Source organism: Sorghum bicolor, chromosome 6, assembly GCF_000003195.3.
Source record: "Sorghum bicolor cultivar BTx623 chromosome 6, Sorghum_bicolor_NCBIv3, whole genome shotgun sequence".
Classification (NCBI taxonomy): Eukaryota; Viridiplantae; Streptophyta; class Magnoliopsida; order Poales; family Poaceae; genus Sorghum; species Sorghum bicolor.
This window is the reverse complement of record NC_012875.2, coordinates 55,169,850-55,182,903: the sequence shown is the minus strand read 5'-3', so window position 1 is coordinate 55,182,903 and position 13,054 is coordinate 55,169,850. Positions and strand designations below refer to the sequence as shown.

General features: G+C 44.8%; 3 protein-coding genes across 3 annotated transcripts; 2 read left to right on the top strand and 1 right to left on the bottom strand.

Moving 5' to 3' along the window:
- LOC8071097 lies at positions 801-2,546 on the top strand. Its single transcript, XM_002448397.1, has 3 exons — positions 801-1,442; positions 1,559-2,362; positions 2,463-2,546. The coding sequence occupies exons 1-3, from the start codon at positions 801-803 to the stop codon at positions 2,544-2,546; spliced, it is 1,530 nt and encodes a 509-aa protein (XP_002448442.1).
- Positions 3,541-6,808, top strand: LOC8063905 (binding partner of ACD11 1). Its single transcript, XM_002448396.2, has 5 exons — positions 3,541-3,687; positions 5,089-5,201; positions 5,275-5,350; positions 5,744-5,827; positions 5,915-6,808. The coding sequence occupies exons 1-5, from the start codon at positions 3,682-3,684 to the stop codon at positions 6,578-6,580; spliced, it is 945 nt and encodes a 314-aa protein (XP_002448441.1). The 5' UTR covers positions 3,541-3,681; the 3' UTR covers positions 6,581-6,808.
- LOC8071096 lies at positions 7,422-8,175 on the bottom strand. Its single transcript, XM_002446984.2, has 2 exons — positions 7,796-8,175; positions 7,422-7,713 (listed from the first exon to the last, which is right to left on the bottom strand). The coding sequence occupies exons 1-2, from the start codon at positions 8,004-8,006 to the stop codon at positions 7,661-7,663; spliced, it is 264 nt and encodes an 87-aa protein (XP_002447029.1). The 5' UTR covers positions 8,007-8,175; the 3' UTR covers positions 7,422-7,660.

Genomic DNA, 13,054 nt, shown 5'->3' with positions numbered 1-13,054 from the left:
TTTTCGCTCTTCGCCCATCCCAATCGGAGAGTTCGTCAGCGATTCCTCACCCCTGCCATCGATTATGTCCAACTAGATGTCTCCACCCTCCCCCTGCTTTGCTCATCACCCACAACCTGCCACCACCGTCGAGTCAGCCATTGTCCCAGGCCCCCTCCTAAGCCTATCGTCCTCTGAAACCCTAGCCCATCGCATGCGCCTCGTTCACCGCCCCAACCATGATGATCTCGCCGCTGGTCATTCCACCCATCACCTACTCCCTTTCCCTTCGAAATTAGCCAATGTCATTGCACGTGCGCATCAAATAATAAATTGGGATCCATTCAGATGAATTTACGCACGATGATGCGCTACTTGGCATGACACCTGTCATCATCTTTTACCTCTGACATTTTTTTTTGGAAATTTACCTGCGTCTAATAATCAGGCTTATACCGAGGGCCTTAGGACGCACGAGAGGGCCAACTTATGGGCCTAAATTGGCTGAAAGGGTTGTATGGCCCATATCATGGGCTATTATTTTCAGGCGATAGAAAATGCAGTTGACACGACTATCAAACTGGTCTCCTGATCTCCTCTGGATTGAATGGCAGTGGCAGTCCTAAATTCTCCGTGTGGAGAACGAGAAGTTTCTGAAGTAACTAGCACTTGAATGCCCGACTCTTCGTCCGAAATGCAAAGGGGCTTTAATTTGGCGCTTCATTTTCTACTCTGGGGCTCAGATTCCACGGCCACTCAAGGTAGGCTGCGCCAGGTATTTTAAAGGACCACATACTACTTCGTGAAGCCAAATCACCACCATGGCTAAGAATGAAGCGCCGCCGACCATTGAAGTGAAGCTGTTCGTGGACAAGGAGAAGAAGAAGGTGCTCTTTGCGGAGTCCGACAAGGAGTTCGTCGACGTGCTCTTCGGTTTCCTCACCATGCCTCTCGGCACCGTCGTGCGCCTGCTGGATAAGCAGTCTCAGATGGGGTGCCTCGACGAGGTGTACAAGAGCGTGGAGGATCTCAGCGCCGACTACTTCGAAATCAAGGCCTGCAAGGCGATGCTTCTGAAACCGCTCAACGCGGCTTCCGGTCACTGCTGTCGGCTCAAGATCAACGTCGACGACACAAAGCCTAGGGCGGCAGTGTATGTCTGCAAAGACACGAGCTGTTGCGCTCGTGACGATTTCGCGTTTAGCTCGGTCCCTGACACCGTCTGCAGATGCGGCAAAGTGATGGAGTCTGTTGGGGATAGGCCGCCGGACAACGGTGCCAAAACTGAGGCTGCTGGTTCTGATTATGGAGTTTTTGTCAAGGGATGCCAGAAGTTTATCACCACCGATGATCTTCAGGTAGCGCCAGCATCCACGTCTCTCATGCTTTCGCTCTGCAAGAAATTCGGAGTTCAGGATCCAAACGATCTTGATAAGACGACTCTCCAGCTCACTTCTGATAAGGTTTGTCTATCACTACACAACGTACACTAGATTATTTTCTCGTTCAAATGATCAAACTCCGAATTTTGCACTGTACCTGGTGTGACTGAGATTTACTTGCGATACATTCCTTTCAGATAACTAGTTTGCTCAGGAGATCACTCACATCCAAGCAACCTTTAACTGGGCTCCATTTCGACGTTCCTATCTCACCTGACGATGCACCCCTTGTTTGGGTCGATTGGAGCCTGTGGAATGAACAAGTGAATGAGGTAGACGACAAGGTTGTGAAGATAAAGGTTCTTCAGACGAAGACAAACTCCGCTGTACTGTACGCTGAAGTTGGCCATGATTTCGTTGATCTCGTTTTTGGATTGTTGAGTGTTCCACTTGGATCTGTAGCTAAGGCGTTTTGCCAGCCGCTACCAAATGGTTGCATCGATAACCTTTACAGGAGCATAGATGGTTGCGCTGAAGGATGCATGAGAGCAGAATGCAAGAACCTGCTACTAACCCCAGAGTTGCCACCCTTCTTTGGTTGCGGCGCTAGCCAGATCCTACAGGTGAATCAAATAGCTCCCAGGAAGATAAAGATCGATTTTTGCTTCACATGCTTCAAGATTGGTGGTTTTTCTGGCTATAGTCGTTGTCACCAAAAAGGAAGAATAATACGTTGGGATGGCTATGATCCAGAATATGGATACATCAATTGTCAAAAATATACCAAAACTGCAGAGGTAAGTGAGTTAGATCCAAAGTCGCCTGAGGGGAAAAGTGACCACCACTCTGCATATGTGAAGCAGGAGCCTCAGAACTTCATGGTGACTGATTGCCTCCGTGTAAGTCCTCTCTCTTTGGATAGCTGCCTACGAGTAGTCAGCGATGCCAAGGTTGAGATGAAGGAGCTTGTGGAGAAGGAAGTCACTCTGACAAAGTTCCAGGTCGTTATTGCAATTCAGTACTCACGTAGCGATACTTGCTAACAGTAGTGTTGTACTTGTCTCCTTTCTGTTCAACTAATTACTCGTTGTTTTTTTGCAGGTTAGGGAGATACAGAGAGCTGCTCTGATGAGTCGCGACGCTCTCAGCTCTGTGCTCGTGCCTCTCCGAAGAAGAAGAATCTGAATCATCATATAACGTTTGCAGAGGTGACCTATAATAAGATTTTAGTTACCGTTTATCTTTATATATAATAACATAATAATGCTTACTCTAAAAAAATAATATAATGCTTGCTGAGGTGACCTATAATATTTTAGACTTTGTTTGAAAGAAGTCTTGCTCTAGAATTTGGATCTAAAACTGTAGGCACATTAAAAGCATTTACATGATTCATTTGGCTTATACGACTTATTTGGTTTATACTTTATATCAAATACAATCATAAACTATCTAAACCACTTTAATTTTCTCCACAAACTGCAGATCTGGAGCACTAAACACCTAGATCTCGATGCTGGAGCTATACTCTTTCCACAGAAAAAAAGAAGAAGAAGTTGGAGCTATACTAAATGAACCTTATTAGGTGGAGCTGTGCCAAACAGCTAGATCTTGAAGCTGTAGCTATACTGATACTAAATGAATTTTAGTTATCGTTGACACCACTTCGATAATAATCGTATTTGTTGTTAAACCAAAAAAGCTTGGTTATGTTGTCGCGAACATTTTAATGGAGTGTTGGTAGGGCCGCTCGGAAGCGTGTCCCTCTGGGAAAAAATTGAGACGGACTAGGTACCCCGTGTTTTATTTGTTCCCCATTTCTGCTGTCTCATCTCACCATTCCCTCCATGTGGTATTATCTTGTCTTATCCCGTCACAAGAAAAATAAAAAGGTACTATTTCCGTTATTAAGCAGGTACCGCCAGGCATATTTCGGCCCATGAAGTTCCAAGGCCCATCGCGACTCACATCGCTAACGGGTCGGATCTTCGTGGAGGCACGGCGACCCACCAGGGCCCGGTCAGGCCACATCGTATTCGCGGCGACAAGTCTGGTCAGATCGCAAGAGCCTCCATGGACTTGGACCGGACCCCAAAGCAAAAGACGAAAGCTAGTGGGGCCCACTTCGGGCGTTCCCCACACGTCGCCACGTCACACCCCCACCCCCTTCCCCGTGCCGCGTGCTCCGCCTCCGCGCTCGGACCTCTATAAACCCCGCCCACTGGACACGGCCGTTCCAGTTTGGACTCTACTCTACTCCCCGCTTCCCGATTCAAGTCAGCGGTTTTAGGGTTCGAGATCTCGGCATCGCGCGGAAGCCATGGCGGTGAGCACTGGGTCTCCCCTTTCCTTGTTCGCCGCTTCCCGTTTCATCTCTTCCGCGAGCTTGTGAGCCGCGCCATTTCCGATCCGGGGGCACCTGCTCGCCGTTTTTTTTTTTAATTTCGTTTTCGGAGTCGGAGAGCTTGGGGGGGAGGTTTTGACTTGTGGATCATGCTCCAGTGCTAGCCGCATCTCCCCAGCATGTCCTAGTGGCAAAGAGACGGGGGAAACTGTTGGCAAGGAGCGAAAGGGGGAAACTAGAGCGTCTGTGGAACTGGGAAATTGACACGCGGGATGGTTGTTGGTGATAGTCAAATCTCGTTCATTTCAGTAGACATTGTACCTTGTCAAGTCCAGGAAATGTGGCGTTTGGACCTTGGAGTCATAAATATCTGTTGAGATTTGAAATGCTTGGTCATATCATTGTTTTTAGTGCTTGATTTGTCTACCTTGTAGTGTCTAGTTTATATCTTGGGCCTATTCTCTGTTTGTCTACTTGCTTATGCTCAAAGATTTAGGGGTGTGTGTGTTTTGACTTCCATTTCATTACCGTTTTTTTCCAATGCATTTTAAGAGGGTATCAAGAAAGTGAGGAAAAAAACAAACTCGGGTGAATATCAAGCTTGCCTATGTATACATAAAATGGGTATAGTCCTCTAAGCAAAGTTGCCAAAAGTCCACCTATTACGTTGATATGCAATACAACATTAGTATTTAAGTTGTGGGGGTGTAATGCGCTATTGATATGCCGTTGTCTAGTGAGTTCAGTGGTGAAGTTTAACGAATGCGACGAAAAAAAGAATAATCAATGATACATATATGTATATGAGAACATGAAAACCTTTTACCAAAGTGCATTCCTTATTTTAGCAATGGAAATAAAGACCTCTATTAGCACTCAAATCAGAAGAGGGGGCATGGTTGATTATGTGCAGGGTTGTACCTGACTATTTTTAGCCATTCAATGTAGAGTCGTCGTCAACGCTACCCAAAATAACTTTTGGTTGTGCCCTGTTTAAAATTATCTAAAAATATTGCGACAAAGGCCTCAATTATACCTAATTGGTCGTATGGTTTTTGTGAGAAAATGGCCCTGACTATGCCATGCGTCAATTGTAGCTAGCTTGAATGGAATAATTTGAGATGAAGATTTTTTCTATGCGTGAAGCAGAGTTCCATGTTGATGCTGTATACTATATGAAGAAGTTCATACTTATGTGTGCGGTATGCCAGTATGTGTTAACTTTATGCACCTGTGCTAGTGTGTAACTGATTTTAGCATTTTATCTTCTTTCTTCTTTCAAAGTGTAAAGAAATGCCTGCTGGGGTGGATTATTCACTATGGCACTATAAATCTACAATACCGCTTATTAGCCGTTCATTTTCTGCCATTTAACTTTTGTAGGCAAGCACGCTTAGTACTGTGAAGGTGAGCAATGTATCACTGAAAGCAGCACAGCGTGATATAAAGGAATTCTTTTCCTTTTCTGGTGACATTGTGCATGTTGAAATGCAGAGGTTAGTACCATATATATGGTGCCTATTTTTCACTTGTGCTATGACATGTGTTTAACTATATAGTGCTGTGCAGTGGCGATGAGCTTTCTCAAGTTGCCTACATTACTTTTAAAGACAATCAAGGAGCTGAGACTGCAATGCTTCTCACGGTATTTCTTCTGTCTCATCTGAAAGTTTTGGAGGCCTCAAAAATTTGTGTATTTTCACGGATTGATGATTTGCTGGCTGTATTATCATGAAATTATGGTATGCATTTTTTTAATCATGTGCTGTTGTACTGCAATTTGTTGCCATGATATTCTTAACTGTCCCAATCAATGACTGTGTATTCCTCTTTCGTTGGTTGTTTCATGTGATATCTTTGCTTGCTTATTGAATGTTTCCTTTTACATAGTCAAATATTCCAACTGATTTTTCAACATTGTGTCTACCTTGACCTATTAGCTGTAGCTTGAAAGCCAAGCTATCTTTGATGTCAATGAGAACTTTGTTTGCAAAATAGACATCAGGCAAATTCTAATATGCTTTTATTGCTATCAAAGGGGGCCACAATAGTTTATATGGCTGTAATCGTGACGCCAGCCAATGATTATGAGCTACCGGCTTCTGTTTTAGCTGCTCTTGAGGTATGATTAGAGCCATACTATTTACAAATTGCAACATGGTATTGCTGTAATTACTGTACAGCTTTCTAACATTGTTTTCATCTCCAGCCCAAAGACACAAAACCTTCTGCCCTTCAAAAGGCTGAAGACATTGTTGGGACCATGCTGGCAAAGGGATTTATCCTTGGTAGGGATGCACTGGACAAAGCAAAAGCTTTGGATGAGAAGCATCAGCTCACGTCGACTGCCACAGCCAGAGTATCTTCCTTTGACAAGAGAATTGGTCTAAGTGAGAAGATCAGTGTTGGTACTTCAGTTGTAAATGACAAAGTGAAGGAAATGGATCAGAAGTACCAAGTCTCTGAGAAGACAAAGTCAGCACTGGCAGCTGCTGAACAGAGTGTCTCGACTGCCGGATCTGCTATCATGAAGAACAGGTATGTCCTCACCGGAGCAGCATGGGTAACTGGTGCTTTCAGCAAGGTCACCAGTGCAGCCAACGATGTTGGTGCAAAGGCAAAGGAGAAAATAGCAGTCGAGCAGGAGCACAAGAATGCTGAGGCCGGGCCTGCACAAGCAAACATCTCAGAGTTCCCTGCAGCACCCAGGGAATTGGACAGCGAATTCACGAAGATACATGTTGCTGAAACCCCTGAAGAAATTCCCGTCTCTACGGTGACTGTCCCTGCTGTTACAGAGGAGGAGCTCAGCGAGGCCTCTCCACCAGCTGATGTTCCTACAAAGCCAGAAGCTGCACAGGGTTTGGTACTATAAGTGATACAGTTTTGCCTCATACATGCATGTAATGTAAATAGACATGAGATGAGGTAGCCATTGAACTCATTCCGTGATGTTGTGGTTGCCATCTTCAGATTGAAACCCCTTTTTTTTTAAGGTTGAAATTTATTGGGACCTAAAGGAGTTTGCAATTTGTACCTGGTACGTTTTATCAATTAACCATTAATCGTTATTACCTGGCAGTGGGAAAATGATGCTTCTGCAGTTGTGCTGTTGTTGGTCCATCTATTGTTTCCTGGTATAGTAATTGCTTATGTTTGAGAGATTATTATTGTTTCCTGGTATCAGTAATCATTTGCGTTCCTGAAGCAGCAGCGTTTCTGGTACCTAACTGAATTATTTGGACAGTTGGGCTGTTTGGATGTTGTAGTTTTAAAAACCCATGGTATCAAGGGGAATAAAAAAGACCAATCTCAATTTTGGAGTATGATGTCACTGAGGCTGAAAGGTCGGAAACTTAAGACACTGCCGGAATGCCCATGTTCATTTTCTGATATCCGGTAGATTGCCGAGTCCGGTAACGATAAGCACAAGCTGCCCAGCTCGTTAGTATTTTCGTTCTGCGTCTCTTTAACCTTCAGGCTTCAGCCAAAAGATCGGATTCTGCAACGCGTGTGACCACTGTTGTGTATAGCTAGCGCTTGCAGCGACAGTAATGCCTGAAAATGGTAGGCAAGCTGGACCACCATGCGACACAAAGCATCAGGCGCCGACGCTTGCAAAGATCAGGAGGGCTACATTAGACATGTGTTGGCACATCCATGTTTTCTTTGGAGGTCCCCACAGTTGTCAATGAGTAAGGCAAACGAAAGCCACAGAACAGAACTGAATGTTATCAGACGATCATAGTAGTTCTGAACTTCTGATACTTTCCAGTGTGCTTTGGATTTTTTTACTGGCATGGACAAGCTCCATAGAGGTCCGTGTTTATGCTTCGTATTTGAGGTGAAAACATCAAATACACGATTTGGATGAAGAGAGAAACGGAAAATAAAAAGGCAAATATCTCGAATGTTCTTGCTGCATCGTTAACTTGTTCAGTTGTTGTTCCCACTGTCAGAGCAACCTTGCCTTCACGCTCCCATCCTTCTTCCCAAAACTCGAGATATCTGAAGACCAAAAACAACAGATTATGAACAGAGATGAAACATGAAGAAGCACATCTATGTAGAAATAAATACACGCACGTACCAGAAGGAGAGGGGTCGTGGGAGCAGAGGAAGAGCAGGAGGAAGCACAGCACGACGATGAGCGGTATGAGGTGCACGGACCGCTCCTTCCCCGACAGCCGCGGGGCCGGCGCCTTCTCGGGCTTCGCCTCGACGTCGTCGTCGTCGTCGCCGAGGCCGCCTTCCTCCGGCAGGAGCTTGGGCATCGAAGAGATGCTCAGCTGCCTCTGCATCCTGTCGGAATAAGGTAGGCGGCGCCTACGCCTACAAATCACTGTCACCTTCTGCAACAAACAAGGAATGAATTTGGCTACCTTGACTACGAGCCAGGGAAGGTATATGCCCAGTGATGTGCAAGTGTGTGAGTGTGTGTACTACATTAACAATACACTTGATTATCGTGTATATATACGCTCAATCGCTCATGGAACAGTATTCTCAAAGGAGCACATCTACGTAAAAAGTTTTTTCCTTCGTGCTTTTTCCCGTTTTCACGCATGCCTCACGTGCCTCACTTTGCTTTCTGCTGCTGCTAGTACGTCGCTTTGCTTCAGTTAACAACAGGCTGCTGCTAGTACGTTTTTTTTTCTTCGTGCTTTTTCCCGTTTTGACACAGATGTTGTTAATCTGAAGCGACCCATTTGAATCTTCAGAAAACATATTCTGAAGCATTTGCTTTGCGTCACTACCACCTCGCGTTGCTTCATATATAAATCAGAAGCTCAGTAAACAAAGGGCACAGGTTGGTGCTTTGAGTACATGGGCAGGTGAATCCACAGATGTTTATCTAAAGCCTCCGTCCCTATAAGCCTTTTTCATTTTCTGAAGCAAAGAGCACGGGGAAACCCCAGTTCTAACCACTGACTTGTACTAACCCAATTGCACGCGTCCAAGTATGTACCAGCGATGGCTGTTCTCCAGCAGTGGCCAAGAACGTCGTCACCAGCGTTTCCAACGTGCAAGCAGTGTGCTCGATGTTTGAGCCTGAGACAAGCACAAGCTAGCTAGCTACCCCTTGCACTAGCAGTGCAGGCGGTTCAATAGCAATGTGAAAACGCCGGCGAAAGGAAAAAAAAAAAGGAACAAGATGGCGACGACTTCCTCTGCGTGGAGGTGCTTCTTGGTGACAACGTGGAGCTAGCGAGAGCTGCCGCCGCTTAAAGAAACGATCCGTAGGCTCTCTGGTAGAATAGCTCTATAGCTTGCCGCTACTAATACTACTCCATTTGACCGGCCGGGATCGCAAGTCGCGAGCTCATAAACACGCTACCGCGCGATCGCCGGTTGGGCACAGGCGTCCCGATCGCCGGCGGCGCATGTCAAGGCGAGGTGGACGCCCGGCGACGTGACGGCGGTACTGGTCCTTCACGTGCCGCGCAGTTGCCGTTCATCCGTAGCGCTCAGCTGCGTACGTGGCTGATTGCTGCTGAAAAAGGATAGTGGTACTGGTACCGCGCGCGACTTGTACCAGGTCAGGCGGCAGCGGCACTACACTTCTTCATGTTTGACCTCTGTGTCCATACACGTGTCTACGGCCTTCGGGCTTTTTATAGCGCCACACTTATTTCCAAAACAGCTTTATGGATGAAGCTGTTTTTTCCCTCCTCAAGCTGAAAAAAGTAGCTTATTGCAGCTTCTCCTTCATTTCTCTCTCTCAACTATGCATGAAGTAGTTGGTGAAGCTATTTTGCCAAACACTTTTTCCAAAACAGCTTAGCTTCATCTAAAAAGTCACTCATGAAGCTATTTTCTAAAAAAACAACTTTACTAGTGAAGTTGAGCTGTGCCAAACAAGTCCTAAGTTGGAGAAAAATTTTAGTTTTGACTGTTATATCATTTTCGTTTTTATTTGATAAATATTATTCAATCATGAACTAACTAGGCTTAAAAAATTTGTCTCGCAAATTACAGATAATTTGCGTAATTAATTATTTCTTTATTTATATTTAGTGCTCCCGTAGATTGTGAAAAAATTTAAGTACTTTTTAGAAACTAAACAAGGCATACGTACACTAGCAAGTAGCAAAGGGGCAGGAATCGAAACCCAAACTGGAAGCCCACCAGTGACCTGTGACCAGATCATCAGGCATCAGCAGAGCGACGTCGTCCAGAGACGCAAGAAGAAAATGCACATAAGGTTATCTCTTTTTTTTTTAAGGTTATCTCTTGGTTGTCCGTACACACATACCGATACGGCGATGCGGATGATCAGTGACAGCCTACACACGGCAAACTCGCTTACCAGTAGGCCCAATATTTCGATCCAGCCCAATAAAAAGAAGACCTCTGCCGGCCGGCAACAGAGCAGCTCACGGTGCACGGCCTTTCATTATCGTTCCAGCCCACACCCGTACGTTCTGAATCTCTCATCCTCCAAAAGGAAATCCTTTTTTTCTCAATCAAAAGCAAACAAGACAGGCAAAGTGATCATAATCAGCTGGTTAAATTCCTTGCAGTAGAATCTAGGTCTTGTTTAGTTGCAAATTTTTTTACAAAATGAACTCTATAGTATTTTTGTTCGTATTTAACAAATATTGTCTAAACTTTGTAATTAGTTAATTTTTTAATCTATATTTAATGCTTCATACATGCGTCGCAAAATTTAATGCGATGATGAATCTAAAAAATTTTACAAAATTTTTTGTGAACTAAACAAGGCTCTATCCATCCATATTCAAGTCCTGGAGGCACAGATGCTCATATCTTTATGAATTTATATTTTAGGATTTAACGGGGCTATATTTTCGTGGTACACGACGTCCCCATCGACAGCGAGTCCCTCCTCATAGGGGTAGGATTTGCATACGTGTATTCATAGTGGTGAGTGTGCGGGCTTATTTACAACGCTATGCTTTCAGTGGTACGTGAGGTCTCTGTCGATAGTGAGGCGCCAGCGGTGACTTCGTGAATCTCAAGATCTGTCGTCTCAGTCCTTCGAAAATATTCATAGAGGTAGGATTTATGTACGTGTGTTCATAGGGTTGAGTATGCATACGTATTGCGGAGTCTTTCGGAGATGCATATAAAGGTATGTTTGTAAGAATGAGTGTGCGTACTATATTGTATTGTGTAATTTTTTAAAAAAGCAAACAAGAGAAATTCTACACAAAACCCTTCATTTTCTATCTTCCGCGTAAAGAAGAAGTGTTTTTTTTTCCTCAAAGGACAAAAAAGGGAAATGATAAATGTGTTTTCTCCTGACGCCAAAATAAGACCATCTAGTTTTCAGGTGGCGCAGCACGATGAACAGTGATGTGCAGGCAGCCAGGCACTTGTCCGAAGCAAAGCAGCGGCGACAAACAGACACCAAGTTACGATCGGCTTACAGCAGCAGGATGTCATACAGACACAGGGGGCGTCGCATCCAACAAACTCGAGGAGGACGTAAATAAAATCCCACCAATTCGCTAACAACGAAAGCCCCTTTAGACTAGTTTAATACGATCTGGGCGATGGAGTCCACAGCCTCCCCCTACCTAATCTCTACTGAAAACTACTGCTACTAGCAATTGCCTGTTGAAAATCAAGGACCACAGGCGCTTATCATATTTAATCTGCTCCGGAGCTTTCACCATTTACCACGCACTCGATCGTCATTATCCTTTTGATCTCGGGTTGATTACCAATCATCAGCAACTAACATACAGATCTTGGCAGCGCCCCGCCATCGTCGACCACTCGACCACGCGGCGCCGAGGTTGAAGATGAACTCAGGTCGTTCTCGATGCAGTAAACTTGTAGAGTTGTAGGACTAACTTTTACCTCATCAATCACTGGCATTGCGGTGGTATATTTTACTGCTTTATTTACCGACAAGTCTTTGGTAAACTTCTTTTTCTCAGGTTTGGCTTGGTATCTAACTTGATTAGGCGAGTTTCAGACTTGTTCAGTTCGATGAACCAGTTCTCTCCTTGTAGCTGTCGGCACAGATTGGCTACTACTAGAGACCTTGCGTAATCCAAGATGCTGCCTTTTATTTCTCTATCATGAAAGAAATATGATCTGACGAGGTATTTACCTGCCGTCACTTGACAAGATCCTGCTGAATCATTCAGGCATAGGCCAGTAGTACCTCATCAATATAGAATAGCACAACCAAACAATTTTACAGTTCAAACCTCACCGGATCACCAGTAGTCGTCGGCAAGAATATTGCGCAGCAAGCCAGCAATGCTCAACTCCTGAAGTCCATTTTCTTCCTCTGCCATGGACGAAATGATCATCAAGCTAGTCGACTGACGTGCGTAGTAGACGAGGAAAAAGCTCAACAACCTGAAGAAATTGACGTGCAGTATGATTGTACAGGGATGGAGCTGGAGATGGCTGTGCAGTGCAGCTACTAGTTGCGTAGCCAGCGAGAGACGAAGTCGCAAAGCTAGCTTCAGGTCGCGTGACGTGCGACGGCGAGCCAGCGACGTGCGCCGTCGCGCGTCAACGTGCGGCGATGGGGACGGCGAACGGCCGGCGACCGGAGGAATCTTTCCGACAGGTCGTCAGCGTCCGCTGTAAAGCACTCCGCGATCTTTCACACTCACATCGGTTCACCGTTCCGTTCATCACCGCCAGCTCTCTGCTGAATTCGTCTGATCAAGTTCTCTGATGCGCCTGTTGCAACCGTTCCGAGTTCTGTAGCCAATGGCCTTGGATGAGTGTCTCCGAAAAAATTGCGGAGGCGCCCATTGGCCGATGAATCGTAGGACATACAAAAATGTTGGTGGAGGGCACATCGGCTGGCCGCTGGCGTCGGTAGACGAAGACGGGTAGTGATGATTATTGCACCGGTTGATGTATCATTATTGTTTCTTTAAAAGCTAAGGAAGTGAGGCTAGCTGAACTGGGTGAAAGGTGTGGCAATGCACCCAATCTCTCTTAGGTTCAAGTCTTCTCAAGCCGTCTTGGACTAGCTGAATTTTGGTGCCTATTTCCTTCTTAATAAAAACACCTAGTTCCTCCTAGGGTGAACATCATTTATTTTAAAAAGCTGGTTATATATATATAATACATTCGTCCACTAAAACACGACAACAATGGTATGCTTTATATATATGAGAATCGAGATCAGAAATGTATCTACTGGTTGATGATTATATTAGTGTCAGGTCAAAAGTGGGATCTTTTCATCTTTTTTTTTTTAAAAAAAGATAGCAATATTTTGTCAAATAAAATGTCACATTTCTAGCGTGAAAGATAGTTGCTCCTTTTTCTTTTATTTATTTAATTACTTGAAGGTGTACATAGTCAAAAAGTGGAATAAAAAGGTAGGGGTACCCATGTTGTACTT